Source organism: Zea mays, chromosome 3, assembly GCF_902167145.1.
Source record: "Zea mays cultivar B73 chromosome 3, Zm-B73-REFERENCE-NAM-5.0, whole genome shotgun sequence".
NCBI classification, from domain to species: domain Eukaryota; kingdom Viridiplantae; phylum Streptophyta; class Magnoliopsida; order Poales; family Poaceae; genus Zea; species Zea mays.
In genome coordinates, this window is record NC_050098.1 from 232,274,408 (window position 1) to 232,292,480 (window position 18,073).

General features: G+C 42.3%; 1 protein-coding gene across 1 annotated transcript; it reads right to left on the reverse strand.

Moving 5' to 3' along the window:
• Window positions 1–9,704: 9,704 nt before the first annotated feature.
• LOC100502187 (Phox (PX) domain-containing protein) lies at window positions 9,705–13,863 on the reverse strand. The gene is made up of 5 exons (NM_001196664.2): window positions 13,464–13,863; window positions 11,308–12,342; window positions 10,959–11,184; window positions 10,301–10,443; window positions 9,705–10,212 (listed from the first exon to the last, which is right to left on the reverse strand). Exons 1-5 carry the CDS (start codon window positions 13,821–13,823, stop codon window positions 9,913–9,915), a joined length of 2,064 nt encoding a protein of 687 aa, NP_001183593.2. The 5' UTR covers window positions 13,824–13,863; the 3' UTR covers window positions 9,705–9,912.
• Window positions 13,864–18,073: the final 4,210 nt, after the last annotated feature.

The following is an 18,073-nucleotide window of genomic DNA, read 5'->3' on the forward strand; positions in this document are numbered from 1 at the left end:
AAGAAGGTTGATCTTGCTCTTCTTGTTCCTGTGGTCGCACATTACCAATCGCCATGGTTCGTATAGCAGCCGTCGGAACATCTTCTTCGTCTACATCATCAAGATCAACAACTTGCTCTCTTGGAGAGCCATTAGTTTCATCAAATACAACGTCGCTAGAAACTTCAACCAAACCCGATGATTTGTTGAAGACTCTATACGCCTTTGTATTTGAGTCATAACCTAACAAAAACCCTTCTACAGCTTTGGGAGCAAACTTAGAATTTCTACCCTTCTTCACTAGAATGTAGCACTTGCTCCCAAATACACGAAAGTAAGATACATTGGGTTTGTTACCGGTTAGTAGCTCATATGAAGTCTTCTTGAGTAGGCGGTGAAGGTAGACCCTGTTGATGGCGTGGCAAGCCGTGTTCACGGCTTCCGACCAAAAGCACTCGGGGGTCTTGAATTCTCCTAGCATCGTCCTTGCCATATCAATTAGCGTCCTGTTCTTCCTCTCTACCACACCATTTTGCTGTGGTGTGTAGGGAGCGGAGAACTCGTGCTTGATCCCTTCCTCCTCAAGGAACTCCTCCACTTGAAGGTTCTTGAACTCGGACCCGTTGTCGCTTCTTATCTTCTTCACTTTGAGCTCAAACTCATTTTGAGCTCTCCTGAGGAAGCGCTTGAGGGTCCCTTGGGTTTCAGACTTATCCTGCAAAAAGAATACCCAAGTGAAGCGGGAAAAGTCATCAACAATAACTAAACCATACTTACTTCCTCCTATGCTTAGATAGGCGACGGGTCCGAAGAGGTCCATATGTAGCAGCTCAAGGGGTCTTGATGTGGTCATCACATTCTTGCTGTGATGAGCTCCTCCCACCTGTTTACCTGCCTGACAAGCTGCACAAGGTCTATCTTTTTTGAATTGTACGTTAGTCAAACCTATCACGTGTTCTCCCTTTAGAAGCTTGTGAAGGCTCTTCATCCCCACATGTGCTAAGCGGTGATGCCACAGCCAGCCCAAGCTAGTCTTAGCTATTAAGCATGCATCTAGACCGGCCTCTTCTTTTGCAAAATCAACTAAATAAAGTTTGCCGTCTAATACACCCTTAAAAGCTAGTGAACCATCACTTCTTCTAAAGACAGACACATCTACATTTGTAAATAGACAGTTATATCCCATATTGCATAATTGACTAACCGATAGCAAATTATATCCAAGAGACTCTACTAAAAACACATTAGAGATAGAGTGCTCATTAGAAATTGCAATTTTACCTAACCCTTTTACCTTGCCTTGATTCCCATCACCGAATATAATTGAATCTTGGGAATCCTTATTCTTGACGTAGGAGGTGAGCATCTTCTTCTCCCCCGTCATATGGTTTGTGCATCCGCTGTCGATAATCCAGCTTGAACCCCCGGATGCATAAACCTGCAAGGCAAATTTAGGCTTGGGACTTAGGTACCCAACTCTTGTTGGGTCCTACAAGGTTAGTCACAATTGTCTTAGGGACCCAAATGCAAGTTTTATCTCCCTTGCATTTTGCTCCTAATTTCCTAGCAATCACCTTTCTATCCTTTCTACAAATTGCAAAGGAGGCACTCAAAGCATGATATATTGTAGAATGTTCATTAACTCTCCTAGGAACATTAACAACATTTCTCCTAGGCATATTGTGAACAGCATTTCTCCTACCAACATTTCTATCATGCACATAGAAAGAACTAGAAGCAAACATGTCATGAGAATCAAAATCATCATAAGCATTGTAACTCCTATAAGCATTTCTAGTTTGTCTCTTATCATAGTACATAAAAGCATGGTTCTTTTTAGCACTACTTGCCATAGGGGCCTTCCCTTTCTCCTTGGCGGAGATGGGAGCCTTATGGCTTGTTAAGTTCTTGGCTTCCCTCTTGAAGCCAAGTCCATCCTTAATTGAGGGGTGTCTACCAATCGTGTTGGCATCCCTTGCAAATTTTAGCTTATCGAAATCATTCTTGCTAGTCTTAAGTTGAGCATTAAGACTAGCCAATTCATCATTAAGCTTGGAAATTGAAACTAGGTGTTCACTACAAGCATCAATGTCAAAATCTTTACACCTAGTACAAATTATAACATGTTCTACACAAGAATTAGATTTATTTGCTACTTCTAATTTAGCATTTAAATCATTGTTGACACCTTGTAAAGTAGAAATGGTTTCATGACAAGTAGATAATTCACCAGAGAGCATTTCATTCCTCTTAATTTCTAGAGCAAGAGATTTTTGTGCACTAACAAATTTATCATGCTCCTCATATAAAAGATCTTCTTGTTTTTCTAGTAATCTATTCTTGTCATTCAAAGCATCAATCAACTCATTAATCTTATTAATTTTAGATCTATCTAATCCCTTGAATAAGCATGAGTAATCTATCTCATCATCATCACTAGACTCATCCTCACTTGAAGAAGCATAAGTACTAGTATCATGAGTGCTTACTTTCTTCTCCCTTGCCATGAGGCAAGTGTGACGCTCGTTGGGGAAGAGGGATGACTTGTTGAAGGCAGTGGCGGCGAGTCCTTCATTGTCGGAGTCAGAGGAGGAGCAATCCGAATCCCACTCCTTTCCGATATGTGCCTCGCCCTTGGCCTTCTTGTAATGCTTCTTCTTCTCCCTCTTGTTCCCTTGGTCCTGATCACTATCATTGTCGGGACAGTTAGCAATAAAATGACCAAGCTTACCGCATTTGAAGCATGAGCGCTTCCCCTTGGCTTTGGTCTTGCTTGGCTGTCCCTTGCGACCCTTAAGCGCCGTCTTGAATCTTTTGATGATGAGGGCCATCTCTTCATCATTAAGTCCGGCTGCTTCAATTTGTGCCACCTTGCTAGGTAGCGCCTCCTTGCTTCTTGTGGCTTTGAGAGCAAGAGGTTGCGGCTCGTTGATCGGTCCATTCAAGGCGTCGTCCACGTACCTCGCCTCCTTGATCATCATTCGCCCGCTGACGAATTTTCCTAGGACTTCTTCGGGCGACATTTTGGTGTACCTGGGATTCTCACGAATATTATTCACCAAATGAGGATCAAGAACGGTAAAGGACCTTAGCATTAGTCGGACGACGTCGTGGTCCATCCATCGCGTGCTTCCGTAGCTCCTTATTTTGTTGATAAGGGTCTTGAGCCGGTTGTATGTTTGAGTTGGCTCCTCGCCCCTTATCATCGCGAACCGTCCAAGCTCGCCCTCCACCAACTCCATTTTGGTGAGCAAGGTAACGTCATTTCCCTCATGAGAAATCTTGAGGGTGTCCCAGATCTGCTTGGCGTTATCCAAGCCGCTCACTTTGTTATATTCATCCCTGCACAATGAAGCTAGAAGAACAGTAGTAGCTTGTGCATTCTTATGGATTTGCTCATTAATGAATATAGGACTATCCGAACTATCAAAGTGCATTCCACTATCTACAATCTCCCATATACTAGGATGGAGAGAGAATAGGTGACTACGCATTTTGTGGCTCCAAAATCCGTAGTCCTCCCCATCAAAGTGTGGGGGCTTGCCGAGTGGAATGGAGAGCAAATGTGAATTTGAACTTTGCGGAATACGAGAGTAGTCAAAGGAAAAGTTCGAATTAACCGGTTTCCTTCTCTCGTAGTCGTTGTGGTCGTCGTCCTTTTGGGAAGAAGTAGACTCATCGATGTCATCGTAGTAGACGATCTCCTTGATGCGCCTTGTTTTCTTCTTCTTCCCTTCCTTTCGTCTATGACCCGAGCCGGAGTCGGTAGGCTTGTCATCTTTGGGCTCGTTGACGAAGGACTCCTTCTCCTTATCGTTGATCACTATCCCCTTGCCCTTAGGATCCATCTCTTCGGGCGGTTAGTCCCTCTTCTTGAAGAGAACGGCTCTGATACCAATTGAGAGCACCTAGAGGGGGGGGGTGAATAGGTGATCCTGTAAAACTTAAAAACTTAAGCCACAAAACTTTGATTAAGCGTTAGCATAGTTAATGCCAAGTGGCTAGAGAGAAGATCTTGCACAATACGATAACCACAAGGAGTTCAACACAGAGAAGACACAGTGGTTTATCCCGTGGTTCGGCCAAGTACAAAACTTGCCTACTCCACGTTGTGGCGTACCAACGGACGAGAGTTGCACTCAACTCCTCTCAAGTGATCCAATGATCAACTTGAATACCACAGTGTTATGCTTTTCTTTTCTTATCGCGTTTGCGAGGAATCTCCACAACTTGGAGTCTCTCGCCCTTACACTTGAAGTTCACAAAGAAGCACGGAGTAAGGGAGGGAAGCAACACACACAAATCCACAGCAAAATGCGCACACACACGACCAAGAATCGAGCTCAAAAGACTATCTCAAAGTTCTCACTAGAACGGAGCTCGAATCACTGAGAATGACAAACGAATGCGCAAAGACTGAGTGTGGATGATCAAGAATGCTCTAAGGTTGCTTGGTGTACTCCTCCATGCGCCTAGGGGTCCCTTTTATAGCCCCAAGGCAGCTAGGAGCCGTTGAGAGCAAATCTGGAAGGCCAATCTTGCCTTCTGTCGTCGGGTGCACCGGACAGTCCGGTGCACACCGGACACTGTCCGGTGCCCGATTTCCTTCCTAAAATGGCACGACCGACCGTTGCAGATCTGGGAGCCGTTGGCGCACCGGACATGTCCGGTGCACACCGGACAGTCCGGTGACCCCTTCTAGCCGTTGGCTCGGCGACGTGTCCCGCGCACATCGCGCGGCCGACCGTTGGCCCGGCCGACCGTTGGCTCACCGGACAGTCCGGTGAATTTTAGCCGTACGCCGTCGGCGAATTCCTGAGAGCGGCCACTTCACGCCGAGTCAGTCTGGCGCACCGGACACTGTCCGGTGCACCACCGGACAGTCCGGTGTGCCAGACTGAGCTGAGTCTTGGCTGTACACAGCCAAGCCTTTTTCACCTCTTTTCTTTTCTTCTTCTTTCTGTTTCTAACACTTAGACAAGTATATTAGTACTCAAAACCAATGTACTAAGGCTTAGAAACATACCTTTACTCTTGATTTGCACTTTGTCCATCCATGAGCATAAATTCACATTTAAGCACTTGTGTTGGCACACAATCACCAAAATACTTAGAAATGGCCCAAGGGCACATTTCCCTTTCATCACCTCCTGCCCCTCACTCCAATTTTCGCTGAGGTGGCCATGAGCCCTTGTGGACTGACCTTTCCAACCCTAAAATCCATAACAATTCTGCCATAGATTTTTTCGATTCCCCCCGTAAAAGAAATAGGAGTCTGAGACCTTTCCAGGTTAGACGTTCCTAGTGTTTGTTCGGCTTCCTTAGGCAGGGCGTTCTGGCCGGTGGCTTGGCCAACTTTTCGTCCCTTCGGTTCTCCGAGGTCCTGCGTCAGTTGCATTGACAAGGGGAAAAAGAAAGAGATCCGTCAGTGTGGTCGTATTCGTAAGAAAAATGTTGAAGGTGCTGAAAAGAAGGTGTGGAGAAGCTAGCGACACCCTTCTTCCATAATTTTGCTTGTTGGTTTGCCCCACAAACTTTCCTAAGATAGGAGTATAGAACATATTTAGGGCGCCGAAGCTTCGTATCAAATCGAGCCGTCCTCACTCGTGTTGTTCGAGTTGTTGGCACTCCTTCGAGGAACAGTAACCGTGCCCCAAAGATCAGCAAGAAACCAGTCTCGGTGAGGTGAGCAATCCTCTTTCCCCTGGCCTTTTGTCTTTCTGGGGTTCGGGTTCCCTTCTAAGAGATGCCGCTTTGCTTAGGAATTCTCTGAGTAACCCACAGTCCTTATAAGCATGTTGGACCGGGCGCCGATGGTTCGAGCATGGGGCTTCGAGGAGCTTTACGAAGTGTTCAGTGTTTTCCATAGTTCGAGGCCTTCTTTGTGTCTGGCTTGCCACTGCTGGTTGCATTGTCCGCGAAAAGCACTAAATGTAGTCCCTTAGGGCCTCATCTGATTTCTGTTGACAATCCTTAATGTCCCATGAGTTTGTTGGGCATGTGTGCCTTGGAAGTTTCAGACAAAAACATCCTCCAGATCCACCCAGTCCTGGATGCGCCTAGGGTTGAGGTTTTCAATCTAAGCCCGCGTTGAATATGCTAGATACAGGGGGAGGTCCAGATTATGAAATTGTCGCAATCCACTCCTCCTACGTGACATGCAAGCCGCTAGTCCCCTAACAAGAGACCATAGTTCGATTCCCCAGTGTACTTCACAATGGCGGGGGGCCTATAGCATCACGGTACGAGCACCCTTAGTATGTGATGGTCAAAAGCCAGGCCCCCGCCGACTGGGGGCTCGAGCTTTGGTCCTCATCGAGGTTAAATCGACCCCTGCGGCGTTGACTGTATCGACGGTCGTCGTCCGGCTCCATCCATACTTCGTCGCCGCGCCCAAGTCCATGCATGCTCCACGCTTCCTCGTCCATTTCCAGGTTCTAGCAGGATAGGGTTTGTTCCGAGCCCGCCTCAGGCTCGAGCAGTCGCCTCGCCGGGGCATCATTAGTCATTGGTGTAGACATGACACTCTGGCTAGCCCTCGGCTCCCGATGTCGTGGTATAGTACCTTTGGCTTGCTGTCGCATGACGAGACTGAGTAGGCTTCGAGTTTCTTGGTGGGTCCCCGTTCGCTCGAAATTTTTGCCCTAGGGAGTCTGCTCGGGAGTGTTGCGGCAACCACGACGTTTCGACGTGCCTGAGGGGACCGTGGTGGTCTAACCTTACGGTAGATCGGACGATGTGGGGTGCGAGCTACTTTGATGCGCATTTGTAAAACACTCGCTCCTCGACGGTGGGAGGACCCTAGTTGCCCGAGTAGGGCCCCACCCTAGTGTCAATTCTTGGCATGATGGGTCGAGTGGAGATGGGACTGATGCTGCGGTGCACACTGTGGCATCGGTGAGGGTCTCCTCAAGGCTCCCCGAGAACAAGGAGGGTCCCCAGTCGTTGAGATCATGAGGCACTCCTGGGTCGAAACATAGGTAGTCCTAGTCGATGGGGAACCAGGTTTGCCTCATGATCACATTAGGAGGAAATCAAACAATGTTCCCTGAATGGGACCCGATGCTTCCACGATCTCGGGGGAAATGGGTTGCGGCGTGCATGACCGCATGTTACCACTTCCCAAGAGATCGAGATGGAAACACTCAAACTTTCTATATTTAACCTTTGTCATCATTATGCCCTTTTTGACCTGTTTGAGGTCGGTGTTGACCTCTAAACCATCAAGTTGACAAAACTTGATCTAGATTGCTATCCATGAGCTCCAAAACCCTGCAATGGTCACATAGAACATATCCAAACACAAGAATAACCCAAACTAAAGATCACAAGAACTTAGTTCTTTTGAGTTACTTCTAGGTTTTGGCTTTGATACTTCTCTCTTTAGTGACCTTGTCCTTGAGCTAGGATCTTGAGCCTTATGACTTGAACCATCACCCATAGGAATTATATTAATAGTTCCAAGTCATGTCCTTATGTAGTGATCATCAATGCACCATGACTTTTCTTAGTTGACCAACCTTGATTTATGCAAAGCCTCTTCACTTTGGATTTAGGTACCTTAGTCACCTTGACCTTCTCCTTTGCTATAGTACCTCAAAGATCTACGTGCCTCCATCCTTGGTTCAATTAGTTGACTCAAAGTCATGCACATTGATTCTCATATAATCAATGCCCATCCTTCATCTTAACTTGTGATGTCCACTACCATAGTCACCTCAGCCTCTTGGACCATCACACTTGATCTCATATGTTGAACCCTATGAGCTTTGCACCTGTTCAACACTTAAGACACATGTTAGATCTTTAATTGTGTTGTCATCCAAAAAACCCATAAGAGAGTTTTCAGTTGGAGAAGAATGTTAAGTTTGTGTGGTTTGAGAAGTGTTAAACTAGTTTTGAGATGAATATGAGATTGACTATAACCCTACTGATGATATTACCAGACCTGAGAAAGAATTTTTCTATCTACTATGATACGTCATGCTAAGGTATTAGATGTATTACTATGCAGGAAAGAGAGCTATGCATCTAGACAACCGAGGATGCTCAAGTTGAACTATCCTACATATGACTTGGAGTTAGTAGCCATGATTCATGCTATGAAGATATGGAAGAACTATCTTCTTGGACAAAAGAGTGATATCTACACAGACCATAAAAAATTCAAGTACATTTTTACACAGCTAAATCTGAACATAAAATAGGAGATACACAAGTGTTAGCTAGAAGATGAGAGCATTATGGAACTAATAGAACTTATAATAATTCATAAGGCACTAGGATTTAGAATAGATGATCACGGAACGATATGGTATGGAAGAGGATATGTATGCCAGTAATTAAGGCTATTCGAGAAACAATCATGTTTGAAGCTCATGAGTCAGCATACTCCATATACTCTTGGAAATACCAAGATGTATCTAGATCAACTATAGAAACATATGGCAAAATATGTAGCTTTGTGTGATACATGTAAAAGGGTTAAAGCAGAACACCAAAGGTCTATAGGATTACTACAAGCACCAAAGATACCTGAGTGCAAGTGGGAAGTTGGAATGAATTTCATAGTTGGCTTACCCCGCACTTACAGAGGTTATAACCCAATATGGGTTATAGTGGATTGACTAAGCAAGGTCACTCACTTTTTTTCCTATCAAGATAACTTACACTAGACAAAAGTTGGTGAGTTATATATGTAATGGATAGTGTGTTTACATAGAGTCCCCAAGAAGATTATATATGATAAAGGTTTTTATTTTAAATCGCATGTCTATAAAAATCATACATGAATCACTGCAAACTTGATTGAAGATTAGTTTTGCTTATCATCCTCAAACTGATGGGTAAATACACTGAACTAATTTGATACTAAAAACCATGTTGAGATCTTGTGCATTTCATTATGGTACTAGTTAAGATAAGAGTTTGCCTTATATTGAGTTCTCATACAACAATAGTCACTAGAAGAGTCTCAAGATGACACATTTTGAGACTTTGTGTGGACATAAGTGTAAAAAGCCATTGTTTTGAAACCATACCAATGAGAGTCAATTGTTTGGACCATATGTGCTTAAATACACCAGGGGCAATTTTGGATAGTCAAAGAAGACCGTGTCAACAGAAGAGTTATGCAACTTTAAAGTGACAATGTCAACAGAAGAGTTATGCAAATACATGGAGAAGAAAGTTGGTCATTTAAATTGGGGATTATGTTTATGTCAAAGTGTCACCTATGAAGGGTATTGTAGTGGGCAGCTTGACCGGCTAGATGTCATGTTTTTTTCTTCAATATGTTTTGCTAGTGTATGCTGAGTGTGTTAAGAGGGTTTCTTTAGGGGGCGTTTGACAGAGCTTTCATAAGTCCACTTCTAACGAGAATCACTCTTGTACAGCCAAACGGTAAAAAAGTGACATGCTTCATGATTGGAGCAAAGTGAATCTAATCTCTGTTTTATACTAGAGAGCATGAGCAAAAAAAAAAATGCTGCCCACCTCCAACCTCAGGAATCACTTCACAAGCTGTCAAACATTTTCCATTAGATAGATTCACTGCCGCTAGAGAATCACTCAGAATCACTCTACTTAAGAATTAGCTCTTGGTTCGTGACTAAATGTGCCACACTTTGCCTAATGTTAGTCGTTCAAATTGAAGAACTAACCTTAGACAGAAAAGTTAGGCAAAGTGTGACAGGTTAGACATCAAACTAAACAGGCCTTAAGTTCTACCAAACAGTCCCTTAGTCTCTCGTTTCATTATTTCCTCACAGATGAAATGTCAAATGACACAATTCTTCGTTGTCCACGAAAAATAAATCTACACGCACACCTCAAGTAATAACACTGCAGGATTACATTCATTCAAAACTAGGAGCGTCTTTCCTACCGTGTACAAAAATACACAATCAATGGAACACAAAAATACAACTCAGCTCATATAGACATATCTGGCAAAGAACCCATAAGGATCACAGGACTGCTATTTCTCGGCCTCAGAAGCTTGTCCGGCCTTGCTTTGGAGAGAATATCAGAGAAAAACCCATAAGATGAAGAGAGAGGTGGAGGCTGAATAGATTCCGTTGATGGCATGCCCGTGCCATCATGTACAGCTTGCTCAAGCGCCGCGATCTTCCTGCCATTAGAAGCCTTACCACAAGGACAAACACTGATCTTTCTAAAGCATTGCTTGTGGAAGATTGACCCACACAAGCTACACTTTGTAGCTTCATCCTCCTATAACAGCCGTAACAGATTTTCTCAACACTTAGTATATGTTATATTACGCTGAAAGGAATTAGAAAACAAAGACTTGGCACGGCACCTGAAATGGGAATATAAGGGACAGCGGGTCATCACAAGCTTGTCGAGCAGCACAAGGTACGCCACCATCGTAGCACACAAGGCATTGCTCAGTAATGTGCTCAAGTATCCTGTTTGATATGGTCAGCACCTTAACTGGAAGTGCTGTTTGAAGCAAACATAATTTGTCAGTAGTGCAACTAACTCCTCAACAATGTGATTTGTTATTTTGACTATCATCTTAAGGTTTTATAATTTTGGTTCCAGTTTTCTATATCATCAAGCATTAACCAGTCTTGAACAGCAACCAGAAGGACAGCGTAAAGCAACAATTATACCTAAAAACTGTTTAAAAAATAATTTGCTAAATTAGCTCAAAAGGATGAGACACAATTCTTCAATCGCGGTTTGTGATGTACATATGTGGAAATATCAGTGTAGTACAGATTTCTGTTGTGCTGAATAATAGAGCAGCATGTATAGATGCAGTTACCATATAACAAGTTGCACATAAGTCTACACCCAGATTAGATTGTGCACTAGTGTAGTACAGATATCTGTCCGTGCTGAACAATGGAGCAACATGTATAGATGCAGTTACCATATAACAAGTTGCACATAAGTCTACACCCAGATTGGATTGTGCACTTCAGAAATATCTTGCTAAAACAGAATGGTACCTGCAAAAGCTCCTTTTGAGAGATCAACGAGGTCACGAAGCGCAAAGAAGTCATTCCCATCTAGAAGGTATCTTCGAACTCCTAGTCCTTTAAGTATGGAATTCCGGAAAGGACATTGGACACAAGGAAGCATAGCTGCTATTTTCTTCCGGACACTCATGATGTTAAGCAGAGCTGGTACTTTCGAGAATAGGAAAGGATTGACTGCACTTACACAGAGCATAGGCTGAAAATGCAAATCATCATTTGCTTCAGGTCCAAAAAAATGTATGAAAGTAGATTTATATTTTGTAGTGCATTTTGGAACTAACAAATAAATAAGCACCATACAGTTTAAGTTTATCATTACCTGGTCATATATGGAGTCTAAATATGCTTTTGCTAACTGGGAAATTGGATACAGTGAAAAATCCCAGTGGTGTAGAACTCTTGCTGGAAGAACTGCAGTATCATTTGTGTGACAAGAAGCACAAAACAATTGTCCAGTGTAAGAACAAAACCGAGGTTTGTTCCATCCAATAGTCTGTGCAAGTTCTTGCAGCAATGTTCGACCAGCATCCAAATGCCTATGGCACCCCGCACAGTTGTAATGTTGTAATTCCAACAACTGTCTGGTCGACTTCTGAGGCCTATCCTCTACAATAAGTGATATTGTCTTGCCCATTGAGGTAGAATCATCATGTTGACCTCCATTGCAATCTGAATCTTTTGAATTTAAATCATTGCTACGTCTTTGCAAAGATCGTGGAATGAGAGTTTTCAAAAAACTATATTCGTATCCAGGCCTCCCTGGTGACAAAAAATTAACCAGAGGGGTGGGAATTCCAAATGGATAACTTGAGACCAGTAAAGAACGCAAACAGTCTTGAATGAGGGCACTTCTGTCATTGACAACATCTGGTGACGCATTCCCAAATATTTTACTTGACTCTCTTTCAACATTTTCCCATGCAGCGGGAAGACTTAAACCTCTCTCATAAAAGAAGCCCTTAAGTAGCCGATAAAGCGCGTAAAATTCACGGTATCGCCGCTCAATTTCCCATTCGTCTTCACCACTCCTTACTTTAAACAAATAAACAGTGTATTTTTTGACACCAACAATTCGTTCACCAAAAGAAACATCACCAGATCTTTGCTTTGCCCCCACAACCTCCACCCAATCGATTCTTGAAGAATACTGTGGAACAGGAGATACAAAGGCATCATCTGTACCAGAAGTAGAGGCAGTAGTGCTGCCATCTCTGAAATGGTGAGCCTGGAGAGCATTATTTCTACGATCATTCATAAAAGATCCATTTCCATGTGGCTCCCCTGAATTGAGCAGAATATGTTCCATCTCTTGGACCATATCATCAAATAAATCATTGCCACCAAATCCATGCACCTATAATTAGAAAGAGACCATGTCAATACAACAATCTGACTTAACACATGCACATTTATGATTCACTTAATAGTTAGTACGAGAGTTTGATCAAGCAAATGAGCTACAAGACATATCCTTTTCTTTGGTCATATGAGACTGTTAACACAAGAACGTAATGAGCACATGCATGTCAGAACTCAGAACTAGAATATTACAATCCAATCAATGAATCAAGCAAAGGAGCACCAAACCAATATATTTTTAGCGTCAAAGCCCAAACATGCATGGGTATAGATTTGATAGAGACCAATCAGTACCCCTGTGTTTGGTTATTGGGATATCATTGAAGCACCTATCTTGAATTAACTTAAGGCTAGGTAAATTGAAATGTGGTCAAGTAACCAATAAGCAGAAAACTATTGTTGCTGTAAATTTGCATTCATCAAAATTTCAAATCAGATATCAGAATAGGTAATAAACCCAAAAGTTCGCACCAACTTTTTTTTCTAATTTATTGAACATATTTTGTTCCCCGGCTGAGCAGAGCATTTTTGCAAGGTAAGACAATAAAATTTGGGATATCCCTTGGTTTATGCTTTTCGCTAACGATTTAGTTCTAGTAGATGAAAGCCGGGAAGGAGTAAATAGAAAGCTAGAGTTATTGCGTCAGACTCTAGAGTCAAAAAGATTTAGAATTAGCAGGACCAAAACCGAGTATATGAGATGTGACTTTGGTACTACAATTAGTGAGGATGGAGATGTAAGCTTGGGAGCCCAGGTAGTACCAAAGAAGGACACATTCCGTTATTTGGAATCGATACTACAGAGAGATGGTGATATTGATGAAAATGTTAGCCATAAAATCAAAACGGGGTGGATGAAATGACGTTAAGCATCGAGAGTCCTATACGACAAGAGAGTGTCACAGAAGTTGAAAGGCAAGTTCTACAGGACAACGATTAGACCTGCTATGTTATATGAGACTGAGTGTTGGCTTACTAAGAGACGACATATCCAACAACTATGTACCACAGATGCGTATGTTGCGTTGGATATGTGGTCAGGACGAGAAATTGACAACTGCTCCGCTCAAATTCACATCTTTAATGAGTTATTAATTGAAGCACTAGCAAAGTCACCTGGTTGTGACGAGGGAGCGGAGGAATATATGGTGAAGCAGGACTCGACCCCTGCGGCGCGAGGTCGTCGACTCCGGCAGTCGCCGGAGGAGAAACCGTTTCCGGCCACGACTGCGCCGATGCCAGCGTTTGGAGGCACCTGAGCTGGTGTTTCTTGGGGAAGCCGGCGGTGGCGGGATGGTCGTCGAGGAGGTCCATCTGGTGGTCCCAGAAGTCGGAGGAGGGGAGAAGGGTAGCGATCGAGCTGGGCGTGCCGAGGGCAGAGTTGGCGCTGCAGTACCTGTCGTCCTCGGCGTCCGATCCGGCCGCTGAGGAGACTTCAGAGGCAACGACGCACAAGGATCGCCGGGGTGGCTCCATACTGGACCGGATCCCAGGCCGCAAGCCGGAGCTGTGTCTCCTGCTAGGGATTGGCGATGTCGTTTCTTTTCGTTTCCTGGTGTAAGAAGACCAGGACTTGCACTAACTTCCCTATACTTTTGTCTATTTCAATCTCAATCTAAATTGACAGGTTGGGTGTGGGTGCCAGTTTCTATTTCAATCCGTCGTGACAGTATCCGACTTAAAATTTAGTTTGTTGTTTATTTTACGCAAAAATAATTAAGATACAACGATAATTATTTTCAATAAGTAAAATCAGAAGGGGCTTTTTGTGGAAGGGCAGAAAAGATGCAAGAGGTGGTCATTGCCTTGTGGGGTGGAATAAGGTCTGTAAACCCCTAAGTATGGGGGGTTTGGGAATTCACAATCTTGAAATTCTTGGTTGGGCTTTGAATCTGAGGTGGCTGTGGCTCAAGAAAACTCAACCAGACAGGCCTTGGGCTGAGTTTGATGTGCAAGTCCATCCTAATGTTACTGCCATGTTCTCAGCCTCAGTTTGCTCCATAGTAGGGGATGGGGTTGGTACACTGTTTTGGACTGACCGCTGGTTGCATGGCCAATGTATCTCAGAAATTGCCCCTTCCCTGTTAAATAGAGTTCCAATTCGAGTGAGAAAAAGGAAAACAGTTCAGCAAGCTCTCAGGGACAACAGTTGGGTTGGTGACATCTCTGGCAGCTTACCGGCAGAAGTGATTGTTGATTTCTTAATAATTTGGGATTTAACTCAGGATATTCATTTGCAACCTGGAGTACCTGATGCTTTCCGTTGGCTTCCAGGTGCTTCAGGGGAGTACTCTGCTAAAACAGCCTACCAACGTTTCTTGGCTGGTTCTATGGAATTTGAGCCAGGTAAAAGGATATGGAAGAGTTGGGCGCCCCCTAAGTGCAAATTCTTCATTTGGCTTGCTTCCCTTAATAGATGCTGGACAACGGACCGTCTAGCTCGTAGAGGTCTTGACCACCCGTGAAATGCGTTCTATGTGATCAGCAGGAGGAGACAATCCAGCACATTTTGGTCTCTTGTGTCTTCTCCAGGAATTTATGGTGGCAGATCTTATGCAAAGTGGGGCTGCAGCTTGTGGCACCAGGGCTGGAGACGTTAATTTTCCAGGATTGGTGGAGTATGGCTGAAGGTCTTGTGCCATCTTTGCACAGGAAAGGGTTCAACACATTGGTTATTCTCGTGGCTTGGTGGATCTGGAAGCACAGAAATGCTTGTGTTTTTTATGGTGTCTCCCCAAATTCGAATGCAGTTCTGCAACAGATCCAGGAGGATGCCAGGCTTTGGGAGATGGCAGGCGCTAAGGCTCTGAGAAGGCTGTGGCCTTAATTTAGGGGCTTGGTTCACTTCCCCCCCTTTTTTTGTTTGTTTGTTCTTTCTTTTTCTTCCTTTTTCTCCTTTATTTTCTTTTGTATAGCTGTTGTTCTTGGTCTTCTTTAGACCTTCTCTCTACTTAATATAATGATGCGCAGTTCTCCTGCGTATTCGAGAAAAAAAACGTGGCTAATAATTCATGAAATGTTTTGTTGCTACTCTATATGAGAAAACTTAAAATATGTAGATATAATTAAATTGTTATTTCTACTTAATTGCTTATAGCTAAAATATGGTTTAAAAGTGCACACTAAGTAAAAACCCACGAGTGACCTGAAATCCAATAGATTCGGGCATGAGTTTGAATTGCACCCGCAGGTACGACGTGGACGAATTTAGTTAGACTTTACATGTGTCATCGCATTTTTGCTCCACTGATCTGAACCTAACCTATTGTAATTCCTAATTATGTACAAATGATATGATACTCCCTCCATTTCAAAATAAAGTCCCTCCATTTCAAAATAAAGGCGGGTTTAGTTTGTGATTATTTACAATGCCAAAAAAATATAAGCCAAAATTAGATTAAAAATCATTATAGATTTGACAAGTCAAATGTGAGAGGTTGCTAAATCTTTAGCTTGGCATATTTTGAAAGGCCTCTAAGAGTTTAGATAAGTACTAACTCCATTAAAAATTACATTTTTTCTCAAGGAGTTAGATAATCGAAACTTTTACTGAATTATAAAAAAGTACTAGCATCCATAATACAAAATAAGTACCACTACATTGATTACAAAATATATTTTTGTAATAATTTTATTTAAATACATAAATATTAATAATATTTATTATAAATTTGATTAAATTTAAGCGTGTTTGATTGCATAAAACCCATAACTATATTTTTCAAAAAGGGGAGTAGTTTTTGTGGTGTGCTTAGATATATAATTTGTCAAAATCATCTAATTTGGATTATCGATTTACTTTTCCTGAATTCACACAGTTCCTTTTAAAGATTAACCTAGAAATCATCCATAGAAGTTATACCATCTGAAGGATTAATCCTAACCATATAATCTTTCAATATCAATTAATCTACACAATTATTTCTATATTTGTTAGGTTTTAGGGGTTTTTCTCCTATACTTGTTTTATCGTTACATTTCTAGTTTTAAGAAATTAACTTATTTCTTGTGGTTTAAGTTACAGGTTAAACTTGGGAATTATGTTTTTAAACATCAACACTCAAACTTGGGTTGAAGTTGAATCATTGATGATTCCTATTTCTTCATTGAATTTCTCAGGTTAAGTTTCTAAAGATTATTACCTTGTTTCGTTTAAGAATTTTGTTTGACCTTCTTCATATTTTTGGAGTTTTTCATACGCTAATCTCACAAATCTTGCAAAACTTACTAATGCATGTATGATCAAGGCTAAGGTCCATGCGTAACACCTAAGGCCTTGTTCGGTTGCATGGGGATCAGAGAGGATTGAGGGGGCATTAAATCCTTTCCTATTCAATTTTGACTAGCAAGCGATTTATTCCCATCCAATCCCCTTCAATTCACTCCTAACCAAAAGCCATGAGGTGTTACATTTTTGGTTGAAAGTGAGGATGGGGTGTGAGAAATTATGTGAAAGGTGGTGTGGATGGATAGGCTGGGATGGGAGAAAGTTATGTACTATGGTTAATGTTTCTTCTACGATAATTTTAGCATACCAACTCATCGGCATCATGTTATTAGCAAGCTTCCAAATGCACATTATCTTCTATGATTGAATCAGGTTATCACTTTAGTCTTAGGCTATGTTTATCCACATAATGACATGGGAGGTTCTTTCTTTAAGTTTCCTACGTCCTGCCCCCACTCAAGCTCTGGTGGTTGTGTGAGCGTAGCCCTAGTGGTAGGTATTGCCCTTGCCTTGCCTATGGCGATCGTGGGCATGGTGTCCTCAACATGGGTGTGGTAATAGGATCTAGATGGCTAGAAGGGTGAATAGCTTATAAAAATGTTCTTCAAAACTCAATATTATTACTAGAGCCAAGATCATGGATGCAAAAGCATATACTTGCTCTAGTTCTAATTTACTCTATGCTAGAATCTAATCAATCTAGTAGCTAGGCAAAAAGGTTATGTTGATTGTAGCAAGCTACTTACTGCAAAGAAATAAAACTCAACAATAGTCAATACAATACTAAATAGACAAATATGATACAAGTAGTTGTAGTTTTAATAATAGGTACATAGTACAAAGCACATAGGATAAAATATTACACAAGATATATCCTCGATGTTTAGTTGCTAGTCAGCAACCTATATCATCATTATGGCGAGTCCAACCTAGATGATTCATACGCTAATTGGCATCACACACCAAGACCACAATGAGAGCATCGTAATAATCACTCTAGTTAGAGAGACACTGCAACAAGCCATGATTTTACTAAAGTTTCTTTTTGTGAATCTCCTGTGGGGATTGAGCACAAGAGCCCCTCACAATGATGATTGCAGCCAGCAGTAATCACCAAAAACGCTAAACAATCTTATGTTGACAATTACTACTCTAAGTAACAAGAATCTTGTAGCTTAATATGATCACTAGTGCCACTAGATGTCTAGATGCACAACTTAATGCAAAATCACTAGAGATCACTCCCAATCTCACTTTGGATAAGTCTGTATCACTAGAGATGAACGGGAGATGTTGTCTTAAGCTTACTAGGGTGCATACCAAATTGGTAAGCCATGATGATCACTGCAAGCCTAGACAAGATCTTTATGAAGTTATAAGAGGCAACTAGCAGATAGTCGTTTTACTATGTAGAAAATGAGGGTGTTAGACCATCCAACACCAACTGTTCGACCATCAACCATTGATCTATTGACTCTAGAGCTCACTGCATGTACTA

What these genes read in the sequence shown, in the direction of transcription:
- LOC100502187 (NM_001196664.2), bottom strand. Translation starts at nt 13,823, where the DNA reads ATGGAGCCACCCCGGCGATCCTTGTGCGTCGTTGCCTCTGAAGTCTCC. An exon ending in CTCAAAAGGAGCTTTTGCAG is followed by an intron (nt 10,444 to 10,958) that starts GTACCATTCTGT and finishes TGCTTCAAACAG; the next exon opens with CACTTCCAGTTAAGGTGCTG. An exon ending in CCCTTATATTCCCATTTCAG is followed by an intron (nt 10,213 to 10,300) that starts GTGCCGTGCCAA and finishes CGGCTGTTATAG; the next exon opens with GAGGATGAAGCTACAAAGTG.